Source organism: Tinamus guttatus, unplaced genomic scaffold, assembly GCF_059628265.1.
Source record: "Tinamus guttatus ecotype Peru unplaced genomic scaffold, ASM5962826v1 Tinamus_guttatus_pri_ptg000079l, whole genome shotgun sequence".
Lineage (NCBI taxonomy): Eukaryota > Metazoa > Chordata > Aves > Tinamiformes > Tinamidae > Tinamus > Tinamus guttatus.
In genome coordinates, this window is record NW_028288613.1 from 4,813,169 (window position 1) to 4,839,105 (window position 25,937).

General features: G+C 47.5%; 1 protein-coding gene across 2 annotated transcripts; it reads left to right on the forward strand.

The window, feature by feature from the left end:
• The first annotated feature begins 495 nt into the window (after positions 1-495).
• On the forward strand, positions 496-13,591 carry RGS10 (regulator of G protein signaling 10). Of its 2 annotated transcripts, XM_088519995.1 has the most exons (5): positions 496-590; positions 3,238-3,356; positions 4,747-4,833; positions 9,488-9,631; positions 12,936-13,591. In XM_088519995.1, exons 1-5 carry the CDS (start codon positions 542-544, stop codon positions 13,080-13,082), a joined length of 546 nt encoding a protein of 181 aa, XP_088376121.1. In that variant the 5' UTR covers positions 496-541; the 3' UTR covers positions 13,083-13,591. The 2 variants fall into 2 exon arrangements, with proteins under 2 accessions (XP_088376121.1, XP_010220438.2); XM_010222136.2 differs by lacking the exon at positions 496-590 and having other exon boundaries at positions 3,128-3,356.
• Positions 13,592-25,937: the final 12,346 nt, after the last annotated feature.

Below are 25,937 nucleotides of genomic sequence, written 5' to 3' on the forward strand. Positions count from 1 at the left end.
AGGCCTCAGCAGCCAGTGAGGATTTTGGTGCTTTTTGGCCACGTCTGCCCTTTTCAGTAAGACTTGAGCGTTTCTGCTGAAAGTCTGGGACAACTTAATGTCTTCAATTTGGCAATGGCTTCACCCCGGCCGCAGTTCTTTTTTGTTCAGTGAGAAGCCGCACGCCTCTCTGTGGGCAATCCCACGAGAAGGTTGTTGTGGTTGTTCCTCTGCGGCCCCCGCTTGGCAGAGCCCCGGTGGCGCCGGGACCCCGCGGCTCCCGTGTGGTGAACGCGCAGCCAGCGCGAGGCGACACGAGGGCTGCGGACCCGCGCGCGGAGCTGAGGGCAGCGTGAAGGGGGGCGCGTGGCCGGGAGCGGGGGCGACGCTCCCGCCTTGAGAGGGGAAGAAACGGCCATTTCCCCGCGGGCGGCCCCGAGGGCGGCGGCGCAGGCCCTGCTGGCGGCTGCTCCGCGGGGCCGGCGGCGGCCGCCCCCTCGCGGGGCGCGGGCCGAGGCGGGCGCGGGGGGCGGCGCCCGGCGCGCGCGGCGGCGGCAGCGACATGTTCAACCGGGCCGTGAGCCGCCTGGGCAGGAAGCGGCCGCCCTCAGGTACGGGCCGCGGGGCGCCGCCGCGCGGGACGCGCGGCCTCGCGGGGCGCCCGGGCCCCGCGCGGGGCTCCCGGGGGCGCCGCGGCCTCGCGGGTAGCGGTGCGGGCAGAGCCCCGCGCTCCAGCGCGGGCCGTGGCGCCAGGAAAGCGAGGCGGAGCTCGCCCGATCCCGGCAGCGCGAGTCCCGCTACCGCGTGGGGCCGGCACGGCTAAACAGAACTAAAAGGTGAACTCGCAAGCGCCGGTACCGGCCGTGCCCACAGTTCGGGGCCCGCCGCTGCGGAGGGGACCGGGTTGTCGTGCGGCGCGTTGCTCATCAGCGAGTTCGCGATGAGGAGCCGCGTGCCGGGGGCGCCGAGCCCTGGTGCCCGCGGAGCAGCCGTCGCGGGACGGGGCGCCGCGAGCAGCAGAACGGCCCCGTCCGCTTCCTTCCTCGTGGTTAAAACTGGAACCCAGCAGCCATCTGCTGCTGGCGACGGCCAAAAGAGGATGTTGAGGCTCTTGCTCTGATTAACCCGAGCGCGCGGAGCAAACCCCGCTGCAGCGGGAAGGTCTCACGATGCGCAGCGGTTACCAGGAAAAACTCGATGCATGGGATTGAGCCGGCGGCGGTCGGATACATGGAAAGTAAGGGAGTTTTCCCAGTTGGGTTGCTGAATTAGAAAGTCACCCAGTGTGTCCTAACCCTGGGCTATTAATTCCATGCAGGCGGCTGTAGCTGGGTAGGGATCAGAGGAAAAGGCAAGGTGTTCAGAGCACTTTTAAATCAGTAATAAAAGGGCTCAGAGTTTACAGCTTTCTGAAGCATTCAGGTAAAAAGGAAAAAAGAGGGGGGGAAACATGTGCAGTGCAGTCAGAAGTTTGTTCAAGTTGAGTTTGTAAGGAACTGGGGAGGATTTTCTTAACGTTGTGTATGGATGTTGCATAGCGCTATTCAAACATAGCATCAGGAAGGTGCTGTCTGTGGGGTGCTCGTGTCACCCGTGCCGATTGTGGCCTCCTGCCTCCCGTTAACAGGTTTGCCTGGTAAAAAGGGCACTAAAACCAGGCGTTTCGCTGAGCGTTTGATGGGAGTCTGCCCAGCGTGTGAGTTTGGGCCGTGTGATACGGAGCAAAGTGCTGTGCAAAGAGCTCGGGGGCTGAGACAGTTTGGGGACTGCTGTGGTTGAAAGCCAGGGCTGGAATCGTGAGTTTTGGTCTACAAAGTTGCATCTTTTGCTGTTGCTAACCTTCTCTAATGGCTTCAGTACAAGCTCCTGTTTGGAGAGTGCAAACATTGCTGTTTTTGAAGCAACGTTTCAGGTGATGATTAGAGTCTTTGCATTACCCCCCTTGCCTTTATATGCATGGAGTAAAATAGGCTATTGCTGCAGTTACGGGATGGGGGGAAAAGCAGCTTCCCTGGGATTCCTCTCCAAAATACCGCTCCAGCCACTGCCTGTGCTTAGCTCAGGGCAGGGTTCTTCCCTTAGACAGCACTGTAGTCAAAATAATCACTTAATCATTGGCTGCACCTGGCCCCTGTGCATAATAAAAGCAAATATATGATGGCCATGTGCTTGATGGAAGGTTTCCTTCAGCAGAGGCTCCACGACTGCACTGTGGGGAGCCCGTTTTGTCAGCTCGCTGCTCCCTGCCTGCTCGTCTGCCTAAAAGACAGCGAGCGCTTTCCTCTCCCATGCAGAAATAACAGATTTAATTTGCATCTCTACCAACTATCGCATGTTTTATGTCTCCTTGGGCAGAAATGTCAGCAGAAGAACTGCTAGTCCTTAATTCCCTTGTTTTCACACCGAGTTGTCACCCAGCTTGCAGGCACAGCAGATAAATGCTGCTCTCGTTTAAATGATCAAAGCAGCATATGTAGTTTGGGTGTTACGTGTTGATATTGAGACTGGGGTTTCCTGGTGTAAGTTAGGAAATGCTGTCGCCGTTTCCAGAGTAAAGTTTTCTTTATTAAATGGCCAATGAAGATAGAGTTTCAGGGGGTTATTCTTTTAATTATAGCCATTGCAATACCGCAGTAAATTCTTTCAGGATTATATTAAATAGCACCTCAACGGAAGTGTTGTTTTTATGGTAGTTTAGTAAAATGCTGTGGGATAGCAACGTGGGGAGGTTCGAGGGGTACATCGGAGAGGGGAGGAATGTGAGTGGAGATGGAGTCGGGTTGTGCCGGTAGAGCTGGACGGAGAGGGAGCCGGTGTGAGCGGTCGGCAGTGGAGGGTGTCCAGCTTCTCTCTTCCCTCTTCCACCCCCCTGGTGACCATTCTTTCCTTAACCATAAATTCGACTTGTGTGGCTGATGGGGGAATTGCTTCACCCAAGACGATGCCGTTGGTGGCACCAGGAAGGAGCGGATGGTCCTTGTGCCGCCCGGGCTGCGGTCACGGGGCCCTGCGTGCAGGAGGGGCTCGACCCGCTATCAAACCCGCTCCCCTGCTCGTGAATTATCTGAGCACAAGGCCTTTCTTTTGCCTCCTGAGAGGCAAAGCAGAATTCAAATGTGTGTGGGTGTTTATTTTCAGTTTTATGGCGCTTCCTTTTAAGAAAGCAGCTGTAATCCAAGGGTGGGGAGGGGAATGGGGAAGAAATGCAAGGGATACTCATTGCTCCTTACAAAGATTTATTTTTTTCTCTTTTTCCAGAGATAAATGACAGTGAGAGTCACCCAAGCAGCAGCCACCAAACCTTGAAAGGAACCTCGAAATGGGCGACGTCGCTGGAGAACCTCCTGGAAGATCCAGAAGGAGTTAAACGATTTAGGGTTGCTACTTTCTTTATCAATATTTATATACGCCCAGCTAGGGTTTAGAGCTGTCAGCTTGCATGGGGCAGCTGTACAGGTGCTGCAAGCACCTCGGCCTGCATCCCACTGCCTACGTGCACGGAGTGAAGGCAGGAGAGCTCTGGAGCTCCGGCCTCTGCTGACTCTCTGAGCTGCCGTCTGCTGCCCGTGGTCACTAGGGCTGCGCCAAGACCTTCGGCTGCCTCTGCCTAATCAGATCTGTTGAGTTTTGAAAGGATTAACAAGGTGCTATTAGATTAACAGAGGTCCTCGAGCCGTTGATCTCTCCTGCCGAGCTCTGCGTGCTGCTGAAGGCTGAGCCTGTTCCCGTCAGCGACGGTTACTCGAGCACCAAGTTGCTGCTCCCGGACCTGAGTAACCGTGTGGGCTGCGCAGATCCCTTTAGCTTTCCTACACGCTGGGGGCTTGTGGAGCTCCCAAGGCAGGTGTGAGGCCGGCTTAGGTGACCGTGGCTTCTCAAGGCCTTCTGTGGTCAGAAGCCAGAGGCGTTGGCTGTGTCCATAGGATCTGCCTGCTAGGATATGGATATGGGTTTGTGGAACCAAGCCCCGAGACTGGGATGGGATGAAATGATGTCCTGACAGGCTGCTTCAAAGCCTGTAGATCAGAATGACAAAATTTCATGTGATTTAAAACTCTTTAAAAAATAAAATCTTGTTACCAAAACATTATTTAATCTCTAACACTTGAAAGTGAAAATTGAGCATCTCAGAGCTCCACATATTTCAGCCATTGCTTTTTATAAATAACTTTTATGTACTTTTCCCCCACTTTAAAATGTGCTTTGCTGTACAAGGAATGTGCTTTGTTTAAACACAACTTAGAGAATGCAAATATGTCTTGTGCTTTAGTTTACTTAAGTAAATTTATTGTCACTGATGGTCATGTTTAGGAACACTTTTATTTGCAGAGCTTTTGCTCACTAAACATGAGGATACTAGACTAGAATCCCAAATGATTTGCGGCCGTCATTAAAGGAGTTTGTTGTCTGCTGATGAAATCGCCCTGTATTTTGGGGTTTTCCTCTGAATAATGGATTGGAAAATTGCTCGAATTATTTAATGGAGGCTGAAGAAACTTTTAGTTACTGATAAACTTTGTGTTTAAATGTAGCTCGTAGTTCTGCTGGGACGTGCTCTGACAGTGCCAAATTTATAATTGCTGATTTGTGCGCAGGTAGCACTGAGATGCCACCAGAGCAGGGGCTCTGTTACCCCACATTGTGTAAATTCATGCTGTGGAAAAGCACCTGATTTTAGTAACTATAGTAGGACAAGAGAAAAAGTTGAGAAATTGGATCCTAACTTTTCTTTATTATTATTATTTTTTTCCTCCTACCCTTCCCTAGGAATTTTTAAAGAAAGAATTTAGTGAAGAAAACGTGTTGTTCTGGCTAGCGTGTGAAGAATTTAAGAAAACACAGGGGAAAAAACAGGTATGCTTTCTAAATAACTTCTACTTGTCAACAAAGTTTCTGCAGCAGAGTCAGAGCTAGAAGTTTTCTGTTACAAAACCGCTGTATTTCATGTGAGTGGAAATAAGTGTATCTGAAGGAATTTCACTGAAATCATCATGGCAGAATTGTGTGGGAAAAAACGCTGGGTTTATTTCAAATCAAAACAAAACGCTGAAATTGCCAAGTTTCCCATGTTTTCAAAACCCTAAACTTTCTATTGTTGCTTTGGAATAGCAGAAAGGTTATTTCAGTAATGCTACCTCATCTCATTTTAAAATATAAAAGATATTTAATACAATAACCTCTAAAGCCTAATGGATATTACATGAAAATATGCAACACTAAAATTAATATTTTAAGGCAACATAAAAATAAAAAGCAATGCAAACAAAATGTTTTACTGTATAAAAATGAAATGTTTTGCCTTATCCCCCCAAATTGAGTGTTTATTTAGATTTTTGTTTAAATTTTTGTTCAAATAGTTATATACCTACAGAACACTTACATTTTCATGAAAACTGTATTTTTCCAGTGCAAAATATTTCATTGAAAGTTTTTCAGCTGAGCACCTCCAAAAAAATTTTTCCACTGCTTGGGCCTATGTCCACATTTAGCTCTAGCATGAACACAGAATCTACTTCTGGGCTTCAAAATGTGCTCAATCCAGCCCAATACGCATACCATGTTTCTGAAAATGCCCTTTTTTTTTTTTTTTAGGACAAATTTTAAATGTATCTGGTGCTCTAGAGTGGGCTTCCTTGAGGATAAAACAAAGTAGTTGCAAAACTCCTACTAAATATAAACACATTTTTTTTTGTAAATCCTGCCATTTTACTTTTCATACGTCTCATGGCAAGAGACACAAATGTACAGCCCCTTCTGCCCTCCTCCAGCCAAAGGAAACAGTAGTTTATTCACGCAGACCTGCCTCAGGTGGGACACTTTCTCACCCAGACTGTGTGGACAGGATGTTAGGTTCTGGAATGGGATGAATAAGAAGAGGAAATGGGAGGCTGCTGGGCCTAAGGGTTTTGGTTCTTCCTGTCGCTCGCAGCAGCAGTTGGTGTCTCCCTGCAGAGATCAGGAACCCGTTTGTGTTTCTGAAAACTTACTGGTAGGAACCCGAGGAGCCCGTGCAGCGAATGAGCCTTGCTGGCGTCAGGCACACTGCACAGGAACACAGCCCTGCGAGGCCCTTGGGCCACACGTGGCAGCTGGTGTGTCGGTGTCCTTTGCGCGGGAGAGAGTGCCAGAAAACTGGTAGTTCCATGTGAAGATGGTCCTAAAACATTGTTCCCAGGCAAATAATGTGTAAATAATCACACGTTCCTCAGCATCCTCTGCTGTTCCCTGCAAGGGCCCCCTGGGCAGTGCTCGCAAGGCCAAGGGGCCGGGTTGTGCTCTTGTCCTGATGAGCGGGTGCCAAGCGCACGCGTGCCCGGGGAGCAGGGGACATCTTCAGCATCTGCAGGGCCGGGCAGCAACAAGTCTGCACGTGCGCTGGATTCTGCCCCTCTCGCAGCACAGAAGCGCAAAGTCCTCACCTCAACCTGAGAAACATCTCTTTAGTATAAAACAGAATTACACTTTCTGTATAAAACAGAATTACACTTTCGGTATAATTCCTTTTAAACTGACATTAAAATAGAAATAGGATTTTTAGTGACTATTAGGGACTGTCAAGTCCAGTTGTAACAGTCAACTCTGCTGCCATCCGTATGGTCCTCACCTTAGGACACCTGCTTATTTATTGAGATGAGGGTGGTAGGGACCAGAGTATAACATTTAACTTTGATTATTTTAGTGGAATTAGTTGTACGCGGTTGTGTTTGTAATTGTCAATGAGCTAAACAGCATGTCCACTCTGCTCACTGTCCTAATGCTCGTTTGCATTCCTTGCAAATGAGCCTTCAAAGTAAATTACAGATAGGACTAAGAACTCCAAACAAGTGCACATATTTTCAGCTATTGCTGACATGCACCAAAACTCTTCTGTATAGAAGCTGTGCAGAGAGCAATTTCAGAACTACAGCAACAAAAATCTGTTTGGGATGATCTGGCTGATCCTTCTGTGGAGTGTGGAATAGCTGAGCAGAGCCACAGTGCTGCACAGCTGCGTGTTCACACGAGCATCTGGGACTCCCGTTCACCTCATGTGGGAGCCACGCGTGTTTGGGAGCCGAATCTGACCTTCGGAAAGGAAGTGGGAGAGAATATTGTATCCCCTTGAAATACTGAGGGGGATTTCTGCGGACAGAACTCTGTCTTCCAGACTGGAATTTGGCAGGGATGCCGGGGTGAGCACGCAGCTGTAAGTGGAAAGTGCCAGAAGTCCTTCAATAGCCACCTGTGGACGAGCTCTCAGTTTAAGTGTTATTTAAAATCCAGAGTGAACCCCCTGCGCTGGGGCATCAGTTTGATGCTGAATGAAGAAAGGCACCTCCTGAACTAGCAACATCCCCTCTTCTCTGCACTGCGCTGGCTTTGCCCAGGTGCCAGCTGTGGCGGGGACAAAGAAAGACTGAGCTTTAGCTGGGCTCTTTTATTTTTATTTTTTTAATTAATTTTGGTTAAACTGATGTGCAGAGGCACAGTATGCTTGCTTTTCTTTTCTTTCTTTTCTTTTTTTTTCTTCTTCCCCTGTGCAGCAGAGCTTTTAAGTCCTGCTGGTGCTTTTCCATGTTCTGCATTCCTGCTGTGTCAGACCTGCAGGTCTCGGGGACCCCTCTCCCTGCCACAGCACTTTCACTTCCCTCCTTTCTCACTCTGCCCTTCCAGATCCCGACGTCCTCCCCGTCTCAGCAGCCTCCCACGCAGCCCTCCGCGTTCTCCCAACTTCCTCCCCAGACTTCTGGTTTCTCTCATGTTTCCCCTGCACCTTCCTGTGCTCTTTCCCCTGCTCACAGCTTGCTCCTGTCTCCCTTGTGCACCAGAAACGGTGGCTCGTGGCAGGTTTGGAGCTACGTACATGCTCATTAGCCACCACCAAGGATCTGCTGGCAGCTTGAGTAGAGGAAGTAACTTCTGAACGTGCCCTGCAGCTTTTCCTTCAGTGGTCATGCTGCTTTTTCTATTTCCTTTTCCATGGAAATGGCAGGAACATAAGTATTTTACAGACCTTTACCCCTCTCTGAGATAGGGCTGAGATTGGACAGCAGCTTCAGTGGTTATTTAGGTGGTACCAGCAGCCAGCGCAGGCACTTGGGCTTCCTCACAGGGTAGCTAAAGGAACCACCAGGCTCCACACGGGCCTGCGCCAGGGCTGTCACTTGGCCAGTTAAAGCAGTCACCCCCGGGGTGGTGAATTGGTGCTGTTGTCACTCAGAGCACACGTGGCTGAGCCAGTCCTCCCTCGTCAGGGAAACCACAAGGATTGCAGGTCTGCATGAAACCCTCTGTTGCGACTAACGGCCTGATCTTGCCTAGTCTCATCCACTAGACAAATGTCTCCTTCAAAAAGGAATATGCTGGAAGATGTGTCCCCCTCAGCACTGCCAGAGTTAACTCTTTAGACCTTGTGAACTGTTGAACATATGTAGCTTTTCTTTTAATTATCCCCAAATGTTGATTGTGAGCTCCAGAGCAAGCTTAGCTCTCGATTTCTAGTAAGATATAAAAGAACCTGGGCGAATTGCTCTTTCATTCAGTGCTTCCTTCCTCAGGCCCGCTTCCTACCAAAGATACAGTCCCTTGGTGGCTGCTGCTCTGGAGATCCAGGTGCTCAATCAAAATAAAACGAGGAATGTTGGTGAGCACCCAGCACCGCTGCCCTGCGGCCGTGCTTTAGGCGTGCAGGGTGCTGGGACGAGGCTTTGCCTCGTGCTCCCTCACCAGCCCTTTCCTCAAGGGGACCTGGCATTTAGGCTGAGGGCTGTGGCCGTTTGCTCTGCAGCTGGACAGTGCTGGCTCGGGTCAAAACATGATCCTTGTCACAGGTTTATCGGGAAGAGCACCGAAACGGGATATCTGGAATCCGAGCAAACTTCGACTCTTTTAGGCAAGTTACAGCCATCCTAATTTAGCAGCTTTCAGAGGCTTTTGAGGGTCTTACCCTTATCAGTAGCAGAAGCACAGTCGTCGTTTCTTTTCATCTTGTAGTTCCTGGTGCCCAAGGGGTGCCCTGAGGCCAGGACACGGTGGTGACAAGGCCTGTTAGTGCTGCTGCGCGGACCCAGCCGCGGCGCGCGCGGTGCCCTGCCCGTGCGGCCGACAACCGGCTTCCGCAGTGCTGCATCCCCCTGCACGTGCTGGTTGCACATTAATACAAACGGTCCCCCCAGCAGTGACGACAAGGCCTTGTTAGCTCACAGTGCTGGGCACTTCTACACTGGGTGCTCAGATTTGGCCGTCACAATCTGCTCTTCAGCCGAGGTGCTGAATGCCCCGAGCTCCTGCTCATGTCCGGGTAGACAGTGACCTGCAGTGACATGTTTTTCCTCCAGTATAAATGAAAATATGTGAAGAAGCTGATCTATGTATATTTATTTTGCTTTATTTTATTTTGGACTGCATTTTGGTTTGAAGATGTGGACCTCAAGAAGGAAGTGAGCTAGAGCTATCTCAAAAGAAACCTTAACAAACACAGAGGATGTTTCCAAAGTAACTAATGATTTAAATAACTGTCTTTTTGCAGATGCAGGAAAAAGCTAAAGAAATTTACACAACCTTCCTGTCCAGTAAAGCTTCCTCTCAAGTCAACGTGGAGGGGCAGTCCCGTTTGAATGAGACAATTTTGGAGACACCTCACCCTCTGATGTTCCAGAAGCTCCAGGACCAGGTAAAGACCTTTTCTTCCAGCAGGTGGTTTCCATAGCTTTCATCTACTTCTTAATGTTTATTTTTTCTGGGTATAATCCGGGTGGGGTTTCTAAGCACAAGGCAGTGCAGGAAAGATGGGAACCTCCCTCCCGCTCCCTGTGCTAGGGATTAGATGTGCAGTGCAGCCTCTTGGAGCAGAGAAGGAAACGAGGGGTCTGGAGGGCCTGGCTCCCAGCTCCGTAGGGACGGGCAGTGAAGGGATCCACGCAGGCTAAATCCACTTCAGGCCCTCCGGGGAGATGCGGATGCCGTTTGCTCCTGGGTTCTTTTCTCTTAGGCTGGGAGTCACCAGCTGCCCGGCTCCGTGCCCGCGTTTCCCTGTGCCGGGGCCTGCCCCGCGTCGTGGCTGGAGTTTGTTCCAGTAGTTGCTGCCAGTTTCCTTGGGATTCTGTGAGGATTCTTCTCCTCGAGTTGTTTTCGTTTTTATATTGGTGGGAATAAAATGCAGCTTCCTGAAACAGCCCCTCTTCTGTAACACACGCAGCCTAGAAAAAACAGTTGCTCTCTGCTTTGCCTTTATATCCAGACCTCAGGGTGGTAGAAATTGCATAACTTTTTGCAGATATGTCTTTTGGTGGCAAATTTTCTCACTTTTTGCCTTATTTTAAAGTGCAAGTTATGATGTATCTACAGTTTGCCAACACTTGCAGTCTGTTCTATTTTTCTGTGCCATCCTGGGGACTAGCTGTATTTTCTGTCTGGCTCTTTCTTTGGCAGAAGGCAGTACCCTGGTTTAAGCAGCCTTTTCAACCTGCCTCACACCAGGTGCTGAGTTCATTAGTCTGATGCTGACTGGGCTCATTGAAGTGGCCTGTGGAGCAAAGGATCCACTGCTGTTCAAACAGATTCCAAATCATTAACAGCAGAAATCTCTAAAATCCAGTTTCTATGTAAGGAAGCAAAACTTTTCATGGAAGAACGTTCACCTTGGGAGAAAGGGAAGGAAGACGCTCTTGTAAACCTCAGTGTTGCAAATCTGTGATTATGGCAGTGAAGCTGGAGCAACTGTTGGAGTTAAAATGTTTTTTAGTTTTACAGAGGAGGGTGCACTTAAACCCCAGGGATTAGTAACACGTGAACTGGGGACATGCTGGACCAGCAGGAGAAATGGGGAACTAGCGTGGGGAAGAACGACGTACTGAAGAAAGTCTGAGCTTTAAAACCAAATGCAGAACTTGGAGGGGTTGTTGCAGGTCTCCACTGTCTGGGGCTTTGTTTACTGCTCTTAGAAGATAGCTCAGGAAGAGTTATGTCCTTCTCTGGTTTTCAGTCCTTATAAAGTGATGAAGAGTGGTCTAGTTTCATCTCCGAAGAGCAGCATTAACTGCTGCTGCCACTGGGTGTTTGAAACACAAAGTGCTGTCGAGTTTCTAGCCTCGGTGGTGCCGGATGCTCCGGTTCTCAGCAGCCCCGTGGGTGTGAAGGGGGCTGCTGGTGGGCTGTGAATTCAGCCCTTGGGAAAGTGGCCCACAGGAATCTCGCAGGTTTCCAGGTCCCCACTGGAATGTTCCCCCTCCACAGGTGTTGAGGAAGGGAGGCCTTTTGGGTGAACCTAGGAACAAGAAGCACCTACGTTCTTAACACTGATTTATTAAGCTCTAATAGCTTAACAGCCTTCGTTACAGTTTCTTTTCCTTGAGTTAGGCCGATATGTTTAATTACAGTGTAATTAGCCGGCCCTATCCAGGAGGCAGCTTTGACCATGCTTAGTTGGCTGGAGTTGTATCTCCAGTAGGATCCTGCATCAAGAGGATACTTTTTTTCTTGACATTATTATTATTGATTCATTTGTTATCTAACTTGTTATTGGTGGGATGGGTTTCAACTAATTCATCAAAACGAGATTTCATTTCTTTTAAACATAATCCAAAATGTTTAAATATGTAAACAAGCAGTGGTTAATAAAATACTCCACATCATTTATTTTGTAGGCATTTATTTTGTAGGTCATTCATTTTGTGGGCACAGACAAGAACAGTTAAGTTTTGCCTGTTTGCCATTTTGCCTGTGTTCAGGTTCCTTGAGAACATGAGAAGAAAAAGCAGTTTGGGAGTTTTCCTTGCAAAGAGCAAGCTCCACTGATGTTATCTGTTAGAAATGAGCCCCATAAAGCTAAAGCTGCCATTATCACACATGGAATGTGTCACTGTTCCCATTGCAGCAACTCAAAATCCCAGAACTCCTCTTTAGAAACTTAGTTACTCTGGGCACCATAAGCTGTAATCAGTCCCGAAGGATGACTCAGAGCGGCTCCTCCACTGAAACCATAGTCAGAGGGTGATGGCTCAGTTTTGCCTCAAATACAATTTTAATGTTTTCTTTTTTCCTTCCCTGCTGTTTCCACCCCAAGTAAAACATAGCCGTGACCTTGACACCTGCGTGGATCCCAGACTCCTTTCTCCAGCCCTTTTCTTTGCAGAAAACTCCAAATCAGTTCTACATGTCTGTAATGGTGTGGAATGGATCAGAATGGCAGCAGTTGTGTGGAGGACCGAGCCTCCCCTGAGCCCTGCGCTCGGCGTGCGCTCCCCGTGGCTGTGGGAAGGAGGGCACCTCTCGGGCCCACAGGGAGCCTCCTGGGGAAGGGTTTATCCCTCCCCAGTTTCTAACCCCATTCTAGCTGGCAGGGCCCATCTGTGCCAGATCAGCTCTTCATGGCAGGTTGCCCGCAGCATTTCCAACGGGGTCTGAAATCAGTTCTGTCGTTTAGTTTTATGCTAATCTAAAAGGGATGTAAGGATTGGCATAAGTTTAAAAAGCATTGGCTAATCCAGTTATTTCTTGCAGTTTCAGTATTTCTTTAAATTATTTAGATACTTTTCTCAATCTTCCAGTTTTCAGCATGTATAGTGACCTGTTCTACAAGGTTCCAGCAGGACTGCAGCTAGGGGTGCAGGGTAGAGGAGCACGAACGGTGCCTTGTTTCTTCAGTTCTGCTTCGTGTCTCTGCTAGCAGACACGACGTTGGTGCTGACAGGCCGACTCCTCACCCAGCACCTAAGCAATGCTGGCTGGGGGTGGTGGCACGTGAGCTCCCAGCTCCTGTGTCAGCTTTCCAGCTTGGACAGACGTTACTGTGGAACACGGCCTGGACCCAGGATGTAGTGTGTTACCTACGGCCACATGGAGAGTTTGAGATGTGATTTGATGTCATGCTTTTTAGCCATTATTTCAGTACTAGTAGACCAAAAGTACAGTGGAATTCATATACTGTCCTTCTCTGTTTTAACCCAGGTTGTTTTTGTGTTGTTTTTCTTCTTCAGATATTCAATCTCATGAAATACGACAGCTACAGCCGCTTCTTAAAGTCAGACATATTCCTAAACCATAAGAAGTCTGAGGAGCAGGAGGAGAATTCACCGGAGGCTCAGACTGCAGCTAAAAGAGCATCCAGAATATACAACACATGATACAAAGAGCCTCTTTAGGAGAGGTGATAGGATAACTGCATTTCACTCAGGAACAGTGTTTAGGTTTATAGCAGTTGCATGTAAGTCTTTAAAAGCTCAGAACCTTTTTAGGAGGTACTTCCTTTCCTAATTGCTTGAATGACTAATTGTTTTTGCATGATAGCTAATAACCAGACACCAGGGGAAGACTGTTCCCTAGTTAAAGGCTGAGGTATTCCTCTGTAGCATGAATTGCATTTCGTATTTCACAAGTTAAAATGCTTTCAATATCTATATGTTTGTGAGGCATCATGTGGAGAAAAAATGGGAGGTTTTTTTTTACTATTATTATTTTTACATTCTCATTTTTTATTTGGGACCTGCTTTTATGTTTTGTGTTGTTGGGAGAAGCTAGTGGAGTGCTGTTCAAGTTACTTTGTGGATGAGTCATTTGTAGCCAACTTTGTTATAAGGGACAGTGCCTTTCAGGGTTAAGCTTAATAAAACCCAGTATTACTCCTCCCTTCCAACGTAACCTGTTCTTTCAAAGTGATTTCTGTTTAGCTTTGCCTTTACTGATGAATCAAAACACTTATTTCTCCAGTCAGTATTTTCATTTCTGTAGTTTTTCAGTTTCCCTTTTTTTTTGCATCAATCAATTTTTTTGAGCATGGAATAACCAGTTTTCTCATGGAAACAGAAGCTGTAAGTAGAGGGAATCTCTGCAGAATTTTCATCAGATGTGGAGATGTGGTGATGCCCTCCCTTCCTGGGGACCCTGATTTCTGCACAGCTGGACGGGGGCACGTCCTGCCCTACAGCAACGTCACTTGGAGCATCAGGAACAAGGGCCAGGACTGGGCAGCATCTGCTCGTTCCCAGGGCAGCCCTGCCCTGTGCGGCCACAATCTGCTCCCAAGGACCAATCAACCAAGTCTTGTTTTGTTCTACTGAGATTGTTCTGCTAAAATCATCCTGCCTCATTTTGTTTGTCCCTCTAATTTTATATGTCTTAATCCCAGGGATTAATTTCAGAGCTTCCTAATTGTAAATTTTGATAGCTGCAATGGAGCAGGCAACTGAGCTTGTGATTTAGCCATTCCCACACCAGGCTTTATGGGAAGGGGGATTCCTTTCTGCCCAGAGGAATCAGTGATGAGATATCAGAGTAAGAAAGGGAAACTCTCCCAGTGAGCCTTCCATACCACCCTGGGGCTGCTTCAGAGCTGAAAAGCACTTTTTTCGGGCATCCATTTCATATATTTTTGAATTAATTCACCACAAGACTACTAAAGTGCAGTTTGAATTGGAGAAGTGGATTAGCACCCTGTTTTACTTACATGCTTTGCAATGGTAGTGTAGTCTGCTTCACATTCTCTTACCCTGTCATTTTTTGCACTGTCTTCCCTGAACTTCTCTTTCTGTTCTGCCTGACCAGATTGCAGGTTGGCTTTTGATAGGTTTTTTAGTTCTCTTTTTCAAGGCTAGATATGCTTTTAACATTATTGCCGCTGTCAGTGTTTTGAAACTAGGGCTAGCTCGTAATTTTTGAGCATGCAGACCCACAGTAGACTTGATGATGACTTTTCTTTGTAACTCTGAGCTGCTCTTGCAGGTGATGTATAAAGCCAGTTGTTACTAGGGACACACAAGAGTAGGAAGGGAAGCTCTGATTCTTCCCCCAGAGCTGTAAGACCTAATGATTTTAAAGAAGTCAAAGAGGTCAGTCCATCAATACGTGCATGTTAAGATGTCTTTCGTGTGCACTGAGTGCATCTTCCTTCCTGCTCCAAGAGGATTAAGTTGTGAAGCCATCATCTTGCTTCCACTTCATTGAAGTACTACTTGCATGGGTACTACCTGACCTCGTGCCTACAGTTAAGTTGTATTTCAATGTTTGCTGAATAAGAACAAAGTGAGCACAGGCTTGAGTTCTTTTGCTGCAGTGGGGCTAGGAAATAAGATCAAAATTCTCTCTTCATCCACTTCTGTTATCCCCAGATTTTCTCTTTTAAAAATTCACTGTAATAACCAACTCTCAACTGCAGCCACAACGGAATATGGGATTTATGGCACTGCTGCTGTCCTTGGGAGTGGGCTGCTTAACCACATCTAGGAGTTGGGGTTTGTTTATTGCCAGCGATTGCAGCAGAAGTGGTGGTGCTGCTGTAGATGCACAGTGGTTTCGTTTTTAATTTGTCTAGATTTTAAAGATAGACAAGCAAGGGGGAAGAGTATTTGGCTATCATGTTTTAAAATAATAATTAAATTAAACGAGAAGCCACATGGATGTTGGCATGGCGCTAGAGAGAAAACCCTTGTTTGTAGTTGCTTACAAACAGTGTTTTCTTTGATCCTACGCACCCTGTCAGGTACTGGGTTGTCTGCTCAGCCCAGCACGTGTCTCGGAGGAGCAGGCACGAAGGGGTTTTACTCTACTACCAACCAGAAGCTGCTCAGATTGCTTTTCTTAGCAGCATTTCAATGCCTAGGGTGTCTTAGAGCTAATACACCTAACCCCACAAAAGTGTATTTCTCTCACTGAAAAGTGAGAGTTTTGTGTCTGATCACCCTTCAGTCCTACCCTAATGTGTGTTCCTCAGCTAAAAATTAAAGTATTTTATAAATAACCCAAACCTTGCCGGGCACTTGTTTGATGTTTTGAACACAGGCTGGGCCAGGATCCCTTCGTGTTTTGCAGTTGTCCCATCCTCTGCGTTCAGTCCCTGGTAACGTCCCTGCTGACCTTCTCCATGGTCGATACTTGAGGCTTGCAGGTGGGAAGACAGTCTGGGCTTCACTTCGAATCAGCTCCTGTCCCAGACAAGTTCCAGGGAGTCACCTGAGCGGCACAAAATAGTTATTTTACCTTCTTCATCTCCCCTGTCCTTGTTCCCATTGTGTTTCTTCCATTGTGCTTGTTTTAATCTACTGATGCATTAATGCAGAGGAGAGTTTGAAAAAACATAAGGAGAGAAAGAGCTTTTCATACTGAAGTCTTCCTGTTTGCATAGCAATTCCGAGCCTGCTTATTTTTACTGAAGATTCAGATTTTAGTGAACTCGAAGTGAATATTATTTGCATCTGCACTAAAAAATACTAAGGTATAGGATGGAGAGAGGGGAATGTGGTTCATAGCTGAATAAAGACAGATTCCCCCTCCCCCTTATAAATTGTTTATAATATTTTTAATCCCAAAACAAACCAAGCTTCACAAAGTCCCCTCGTTTTGGCAGCCGTCTGCCCCCCAGGAGAAGTATTTACTTGACAGTCCTCACTGCTTGTCCCCCAACACAGTTAATGTCCAGAGGCCCCAAGTGCTTTTTTTGGCACAACTACAGTTAAAAGCAAACTGGAACTTCCTTTATCCAAAGGATCTATGTAACTTTACTGCATCGCAGCCACTCCATTAATTCTGATCGCTGCAATTTAGGAGCTTTATTATAATTAACTGAGAAAAGGTTTTCATCATTACCCGTTTTTTGGCTGATCTCAGAGACAAATCCACTTAATTAGGAGTTAAAAAGCCCAATAGTAGGTGTTTGGAATGGTGGGATAAAAAGAACAGGGAAAGGCATCTTGCAAGAGTTTGGTTGCTCCCTGGAGAAATAAAGTAATTGCCAAATTTCACAGCACCCTCTACTGGTTCTTGGAAGAAAAAACATGTAGCGAGACCAATGCTAAAGGCCACAAAGAAAAGGAAAATAAAGCTAGTTATTTCCTCCAATTTGGAAGACTTGGTGTACTTTTTTTTAAACAGTAAGTGCAGTTCAGTTAAAGCACTGTGCTAAAATAATTAAACACCTGCTGTTTATTAAAGATAACTGGGTTTGCTTTGTAAAATCAAAATATTCTCAAAAATCAAGGTGGTCACTATGTACATGGAAACTGATTTAAATTACCTTGAAAGCTGCCATTAGGGTAGATCTTGTCAAACTCGAGAGCACTTGAGAAAATCACCAAAACCACCTCAGAAAAAGGGCCAGCATTTGTTCCTCCCTCTGCCGTTATTCTGCCCCTGAGCTTCGTGCATTTCGGTCTGGGGCAGATGAGACTTTCCTGAAGGAAACGGGGACCCACGTGCTGGGTGTTGCAGCGCAAGCAGAAGGGATGGATGCAGTTGAGAGGGTTGTTTTTACCACACTTTTCTATTGTTTTAGTTTTACCAGAAGTAAAAAGCCCAGATATTGCCTATCTACCTTCCTGTGTTACTCTCTGGCCTCAAGAGCCTAATTTTGTTTCTTTTAAATGAACTTACGATTCAGTTTTGTGTGGAAAAAAAAATCTGAGGAAAACAACTCCACATTGGGAAGGAACAGAGGAGTGTTCCCCAGCAGTTTATGCTTCAAGCAAGATCTGTTTCAGAGGTAACATAATGCTTGTACTCACAGGCTGATCCATGGCTGCTTAACAGTCGGGCAAATAAGATTTTCTCAGTTTCTATTCTGCTTTTACTACATATTTTTTTCCCTGGTACAAATAGTACACTTATGCATTCTTTCACACCGGCTGTACGTGCCACATGGAGATGCCCTTTTTGTGCATCTAAAATGCTGCAAAAATGGACCAGATAGCAAACACTGTGAAGGACAAGAGTGATACCCCTCTTAGTGAGCAAAGAGATACTGAAGAAATAACAATTAGAAAAGGGCAAAAGGCAGCACTGTGCTGTAGATTATATCACTGAGACTGAGTAACTCAGCAAGAATTGTACCCTCTTACATCCACACATGACCAGAACACCCTGTATTTTTGTGTTTTCTTAGTGTTTAGCATTTTAGTGTTTCCTGCAGGGGCAAGCTGCCCTCTGAATGAGAAATTAATTTCTGTTAATTCTTTTGTGCCGTTCTCTGTTAAGAAACAGGTTTCTGCTCATCTTGGGCAGGCTGCTGGGTCATGGCAAGTCCACAGGCCAAGAGAGGACAATTTGGAGTAAAATCCCAAGCTGTGGTGTAGTCCATGCAGTGAGGCTCACAGAGCACCTCTCAGGGCTGCTCCCTCAGTGTATTTGACACCGTTTCTCACTAAGGAAATACTGAATTACTAGATTTTTAGAGCAAAGCTCTCACTCCGAAGCCAAAGGAATACGAGCTGCGTGTTTCTGCCCTCCCTGCCTTGTCCCCACCCGCTTCCTGCTCTGCAGCAAGAACTGAGGGAGCTCTTTGTGACCGGCACTTTCACAGGGTTTCATCTCCAGAGCTGTTTAACAGATTATCAGCAGCGGCCGGGCTAACAGATGCTTGGATGTGACAGCAGCACTGCAAAGAATTAAGGAAATTATTTCCATGCTGGGATTGGTCCTGCTCACTGCATCATGGAGCTTTTAAGCATTTTCCATCTGCTTGGATGAATGTTTGTATATTGTTTACAGAACACGAACAAAATCTCTCTGAACTCAAATTTCCAACCTCAAGGCAACTTGTTATTTTTGGAGTCATCGCCAGGCCTTGGGCAAAGGCTTAAGGGAAATCTTATCCTCTGTAGTTCAGCCAATAACACTGCAAACTTAAAGACGTACTGTCTTTTTCGAAGCTCAAGATTAGGCAATGAACCAGCCTTTCACTAAGCCACTTGCATCAGTCAGAAAATCTACTGAGTGTGGCAAATTTTTTGTAATCATTTGTGTTTTTTTATTTTGACTCGTTGCTCTGGATTGCTAAAAATCCCTTTAATGTGCAAGTGTGGAATGTTCTTCTGTGAGACGAGAGCTGCCAAAGACTGAATCAGTCTCTTTTTTTTCCCCTCTTCTTTCATTTTTCCCCTAAGAGAGGCAACAAGCTGGAAAAACAGAACTTGGAAGCGAGGAGTTTGTAAGGACTCATCGTTTTCAAAGATGGGAGCCCAAGGACATTGGTGCAACTGACCAACTGACCCATAGTCAGATGCCCAGTAGAGTGAGGAGAGGATACCAGAAAGGGGCACATCTGAGTGACACCAACAGCAGCTTCTGTTTCAAGACATGCTGTAAAGTTAAGCTGTCCTTGTGTCCATTACTGGTGTCACAGCAAAGCTCTCAAATCGGAGAGGAAAGGGGGTGGGGACAACCTCTATACAAAAAGGACTTTGTGATTTGCTAAATAAAACTGGCAAAGTCGTGATCGAGCGACTTCAAACGAGGACACGAGTCCGCCTGCGAGCCTGGTTTCAGTTTGAGTCCCAGCCACGTGTGCACAGAGTGAGAGCTTTAGACTGGGAGCAGAAAAATGTAATTCAGGTTACATACAAAATAAATGAACACCTACCCAATTGCTTCTGTTTAGGTGCAGTGGGAGAAGGACTTTCTGAAGGGCTTTATACTGGGTCTTAAAAAATAAGGGATCACATTAAAACGTCATGACAAAAGAGTTTTTATTTCATTTTCCCTACAAAGTTTACAAGTGTGTTGGTTTTCTTGTTTAGCTAAGACAAGCTCTAACATCTTTCTTGATCTTAGAATGACTTAAGTCTTACTATGTTATTTTAATATGCAATTAATTTTGATAATTTACAACATTACATAATGGAAATTTACTTGTGATTAATTTAAGAGATAAACAAAGTGGCATTTTTACCTCAGTCTTCTCTGAACTCACTCTCACTTTAGTAGGTGTTAATAGCTCAGGACCATATTATTTTTGAATCATTACAGTTTTTCTTGATTGCTGACGTTTGGGGGCGTAGTGAGGTGCCTGGTAATACCTCGTTTTTGCATGACCTTAATCCCCTGCCCCCAGCCCAGTTTGACAGAAAAAAAAAAAAGGGTTGAAATAGTCAGCTAGGTCTGGAATCTCTGGATCACCTTCAAAACCCAACTTCAACCCTACCACAACTTAGAGGGTAAATACCTATGAGATATATTTTTTCCTTTTTCTAGAATGGAATATGTCATTTCCCATCGCGAGCCCTGATGGTTTTCTTTCTCCTTTGGAATGCTCTTACATTTCAGTACAGTTTTACACTCTGCCCTAGTTCCCTTTCCAGCACTACGTTAGCTCAGCATTTACATCCAAAACTGTTTCAGAAAGTTGGAATGCTGTCTTTACCTTTCTTGCTAAAATCCTTATCTTTCTGCTGCTTTAAACTTTTTTTTTTTGTCATATGGTACCCATGTCAGCAAATTAGTGTCTGTTCTCATTTAACTATCAGCTAAATGGTTATAACAATATGTATTTTCATAGAAGAGCTATGAAATTAATTGTTCAATGTTGCTCAATTTTCTCAACTGTGTGTGAGCTTCAAAGCTGCTGATCATTTCTACTTGCTGTTGAAGCCTGGCAATTCTGGTTGGTAACTGCCAGCCAGTATACTTGTGTAAGGCAAATTAAAAAAATCCTAAATATACGGAATTTTGACTTGGTGCCACTACAATGAATCAAAAACTTCCTATTAGAGACCAGCATTTTGCTAATGTCATTTTTTTCCAAATGACTATTAACATCTAATAATGTTAAAATGCATGTTAATTTTAACCCAAGTTTTATTTCTTTTCTGGTAAAGAGCACTTTAGCATGTTTGATGGAGAAGACCATGTACTTTTCTTTCTCCTTCCTAGATTACCTGTTCTTTTCTCTTTTCAGCTCTCCCAAACTTCATGCCTAAATGCTAGTGCTGTCTGCAGCAAACTCCACTTCATCTAGATTTTGTCCAACTTTGTGAAATACCTCATAATTTCTCATGGCCTGTCCTGCTGCTTTCTACGATACACCTCGACCTTTCCCAGACTTCATGTTGGCTGCCTTCTCTGAGATACCTCAGCGTTTCCCACCAAGCCCTTCTCTGTAGCATCTTCTGAGTTTTCTCCAAGTTTTCCGCTCAAATACTGTTCTTGTCTTCTCTGTGTTACATCAATGTTTATTGCCAAAGTGCTTCCAGGGTCTCATTCTGTCCGCAAAACCTCCTTCTGTCCCCTTCTCTGGGGTTCCTCTGTCACTGCACCCTACTGAGGCACCTCGGAGTATCTCAGCAAAGCCACCTTTGTCCCCAGATGGAGGTAGCTCAGTGTTTTCTCCCGAAAGGCTGGCATTGACTCCCTTGAGGTACTTCAGTATTTCCACCTAAACTCTTGTCATGTTCTGACTAACCTCGCTGCTTCCAGCCCAAACCTAGAGCTTTCCCTTCAGGCCGCCCCCACATCCTTTGCCCACAAGTCCCCTCAGTGCTCCCAGTGCTCCTGCTTGTCTCCTGCACTGTCCCTTCTACAGGGCCCGCAGCAGCCCCGGGAGGCTTCCGCCCTCAGCAGACTCCACAACACTCCCCGCCTCAGGCTCATCCCGTCTCTTCAGCAGTGCCAGCGATGGTCTGCCCCATCCTGAGGAACTGGGGTGTTCGCCCCTGGCCCTGTGCCCACCGCCTTGCCCCGGGTCTGGTTCTCCCCTTTGAGTCGCCTCTGTGCTTTCTGTCAACCACCACCCATGCTCACAGACTGGCTGCCACCCCTCCCTCCTCCTTCCCACCTCAGCTCTTGCGCTTCCTTCATTCCTCACTGCCCTCCCTCACCGGCCTTCACCTCCCAGCAGTGCCCTGTCAGGCTCTGCGTCCTGGGCCACCCCCACCACTCAGTCATGGTTTCTGCTGCAAGAGAGGTGCACTAGGGAAACTCTTCATGACACCCAGCGTGCTTTCGGCAGTGTTTCCTCTTTAACTAATGCTTAAACTCATTACAGTGGCCTTCAGTAAGGATTTTGCTGGCTGTCCCCAAGCTCACAGACCAATGTGTGGCTTAAAAGGGAGAAAGCTATAAGGTTCTTTACAAGTGAATAGCTGGTTTTTTTTCCTGAGTGAGTAATAGCCCAGCGAACTCAATAGTCTAACTTTCATTTTATCTCAGTAATTAATAACCTGCACTGTTCTTGTTTTGTATGAAACTGTTCTCTCCAGGCTTGGCTGTGTTTTAGGCACACGCCGATCCACAAGCACACGCAGAAACACGCACACGACGACAAGACTTTGAGCAGCCGTTCTGCTGGAGAGCTCAGAAGATGTGAGCTGCAGTCCTTTCAAGTAAATAACTATTGAGCCTTGATTATGTTACTGCTTTTCTGAGGTAAATAGTTTCAACATGAGAAAGGACAGGCATGACACAGATGATGGTTTCTTCTCACTCACTGAAATGAGGGTCTTCTGTCTCCTTCGAACAACGATTAGGTCCTCAGCAACAGTCATATACAAAACTTGTATTTATAAAACCATCCTGATTTTCAAGTATCTATAAGAAGCTCAAATACAGTTAAAACATATGAATCGCATCATGTCCCTGAACGTAAAAGGATGCCCCCACATATTTTTAGGCACATTACTTGCCCTGCTCCCTCAGCTTATCCCTAGTGTAGCTGTTTGACATAGGTGGAGCTACAGCAAAAGGACATTTGTCTACACCTTGCCTATATGGAGAGTCTTGGTTTGATGCAGGCTGGCATTGCCTTGGCTAAATTTGCTAGGCGTATTTCTACAGATAACAGCACTTATTTAAAAGTGATTTAATCAGGTGATAGCTTTTGCATCTGCTGTGGGTTTCATAAAATTAACACTCAATGCAAACACCCAAAATGCAATAGATTTGCATTTTGGGGGCATGCCTTAGATAAGCCTATTTGAATGGACAGAAGCCAGAGAAAGTCTCCACTATTGCATTAACGCTGGTATTCTGAGAAGCTTAAATGATGCCTAATATTACAACTAGAGGCAGAGGGGGATTTTCAGAAGCATCCCTCTTCCCATGTTAGCAGATGGAAGATGGTCCTGTCTTACGGCCATCTTTTGTATCTACAGCCTTGGAAAACTTGGCTGTAAGTGAATGATGCACAAATTTCAGCCAGAGCCATGGCAGACATTTGGAAGTCATGCCATTTCACCATCCTGCCAGCACTTTTCTGCAATTCCTCCTCCCAGTCCCAGAGCTGTACACATTGACCATTGAATTTCAAACCTCCTGGGAGAGGCAACACCTGTTCCTCAACACCTGCATGGCTGCCGCACAGCAGGAACCCAAACACACAAATGTTCGGCCTCTCCCCTGGCTCCCTGTGAATGTACGGCCCTCAGGTGCCCCTCACGCTCCCCTCATGGCCGGAGTGAGGAAGTAGTGCCTGCAAAGGCAACTGGAGGAAGGGCAGGCCTGGCACGTGTGAGTAAGGAGCTACTGGCTTTCCGTGGGTCCCTCACCCCCATGGGTAGTGCGTGAGGAGACCGTTGGTGTGAGGGGCAGCACGTGAGAAGCTGTTAACACGAGCGGCAGCTCATGAGGAGACACTGGGGAGGGCGCGTGAGGAGAAGTCGGCTCAAGGAGGCAACACTTGAGGAGCTGTTGGGGCAGGAGTGTGAGGAGCTGTTGTTGTGAGGGGCAGTGCGTGAGGAGCAGTTGACGTGAGGGGCAGCACATGAGGAGCTGTTGGGGCAGGAGTGTGAGGAGCCGTTGGGGCAGGAAGACGAGGAGCTGCTGTCGCGAGGGGCAGCGTGTGAGGAGCCGTTGGGGCAGGAGCACGAGGAGCTGCTGTCGCGAAGGGCAGCGTGTGAGGAGCCGTTGGGGCAGGAGCACGAGGAGCTGCTGTCGCGAGGGGCAGCGTGTGAGGAGCCGTTGGGGCAGGAACACGAGGAGCTGCTGTCGTGAGGGGCAGCGTGTGAGGAGCCGTTGGGGCAGGAACACGAGGAGCTGCTGTCGCGAGGGGCAGCGTGTGAGGAGCCGTTGGGGCAGGAACACGAGGAGCTGCTGTCGCGAGGGGCAGCGCGTGAGGAGCCGTTAGGGCAGGAACACGAGGAGCTGCTGTCGCGAGGGGCAGCGCGTGAGGAGCCGTTAGGGCAGGAACACGAGGAGCTGCTGTCGTGAGGGGCAGTGCATGAGGAGCCATTGGAGCAGGAACACGAGGAGCTGCTGTCGTGAGGGGCAGCGCGTGAGGAGCCGTTAGGGCAGGAACACGAGGAGCTGCTGTCGTGAGGGGCAGTGCGTGAGGAGCCATTGGAGCAGGAACACGAGGAGCTGCTGTCGTGAGGGGCAGCGCGTGAGGAGCCATTGGAGCAGGAACACGAGGAGCTGCTGTCGTGAGGGGCAGTGCGTGAGGAGCCATTGGAGCAGGAACACGAGGAGCTGCTGTCGCGAGGGGCAGCGCGTGAGGAGCCGTTAGGGCAGGAACACGAGGAGCTGCTGTCGCGAGGGGCAGCGCGTGAGGAGTCGCTGGAGCGGCCGCAGGAGGAACCGCCGGGGCGGCCGCCGGGCACACGCGGCCGGCAGGGGGCGCTCCGGTCCTGCCGCGCCGCCCGCGCGGAGCCGCGGAAGCACCTGGTAGAGGACGGGTGTTCGCGTCCATCCTGCGAGCGCGCAGGAGGTTTATTTCTGTTTGTAAACCTTTGTCGTTGTTGTTGTTCTCTCTCTTTCTCTCTCTCTTTTCTTTCTTTTTTAGTTTTTTTTCTTTCTTTCTTTTTTTTTTTTTTGTGCTTTGCTGGGGTTGTTGCGGCAGAGGTTCTGCATGGCCGTGCAGTAACAAGTGCTACGAGGACAGCAAGGGGGATGCACAGCCCTGCCTGCCTGTGGAGACACTGTCTGCACGAGGCTGCTCGGAGCAGCTTTCAGGCACACGCAGCAGCTTTTCAGTGGTTTGTCACAGCAGGAGATGCAGTTTTGGACAGGAGAGGCTGCCCAAAAGTGCGTTTTGCAGATGAAGTGCAGGCGTGGCAAGCACCACTCCTTGGCCATGCCTCCCAGGGCAGAAGTCTCTCTGGAGTTCGTCTGTTTTCTGCAGCACTAGAAGCTAATGTCAAGTGTTTGCAGCATTTCCAGCGTTAGACACTGAACAGAAGCAGAGATTACTGCTATCTGGATGAGGTAACGTGCTAGACGGCTGTGAGAGGAGTCAGAGAAAATCCAAATGTGACAGACAACAGATCTCACGTTTCAGTCACATCACCCACAGCTGGCAGGTTCCAGGGCGAGTGAGGAGGCCACTTACCAGCTTGCATGTCAAGAGCAGCAGGACATGGGACAGAGGGCTTTAGGGGACACAGCTCAGGAATGGCAGGGCTCAGAGCTCTCACTGAAAGTAGGAAACATCACCTTCTCCCTGTCACTATTTTGCTACTTGTAGCTGGCAAAAGGGTCCCACAGTGCCTGCTGAAGTCCTAAGAGCTCAAGGTCATTTAGGCACCCAGGGGACTTCTGGAAGGAAAGAAATGTGCCAGATGGGATAATTATGAAGGATTTTGCCTGTGTTTGGATGTTATCCATGCAATCTCACAGGCTTCAGATGAGACCAGGTATTTTTGAGGAGCTGCTTGCTTTCAATACCCCTTTTGCTAACTTCAGACTCCCTGCTTTCTCACTCCTCTGCCAGAAGATTTAGCACAGGGGACCGTCCCCTTCCTGTGACTAACTAAGGGGTCCTGGGAAATGAAGATACGTAGCAGTCCTGATGGCTTTCTCAGAAACAATCCCCTACCTCCTAACAGAGAAGCAGGCATAACCCAAATGCAGGAAGCATTTGCAGCACCATTATCCCAGCAATAACATTTCTCTGGACACCAAGGGAACCATCCTACAAAAAGCAACCTGGGCTTGCAAATCTTACTCAGTTCTCATTTCTCTGTCTGTGGTATTGCTGGTAGCACTGATAGGAGCTGACATCACGGATAGGCTTTTCATTGACTTACAAATACTATCCTGATACTGGATATTGCCCTGTCATAGTTTCTAGCTAAAGAGAGACAGAGCTGCAAACAGAGCTGTGTCCAGAATACCAGGCACTCACTGCATACTGGTTTGGGGGCAAAGACCATCACTTGTTAGGATATTGACCTGTTATCATTGATGTGACTTATGCATCAATACTTATCTCTGTTTGCTTTCATCTCCTAGCAAGCAATTTCCACTGACAGTCATCCATCCTGCGATGCGGGTCTCAAGCTGAGCTC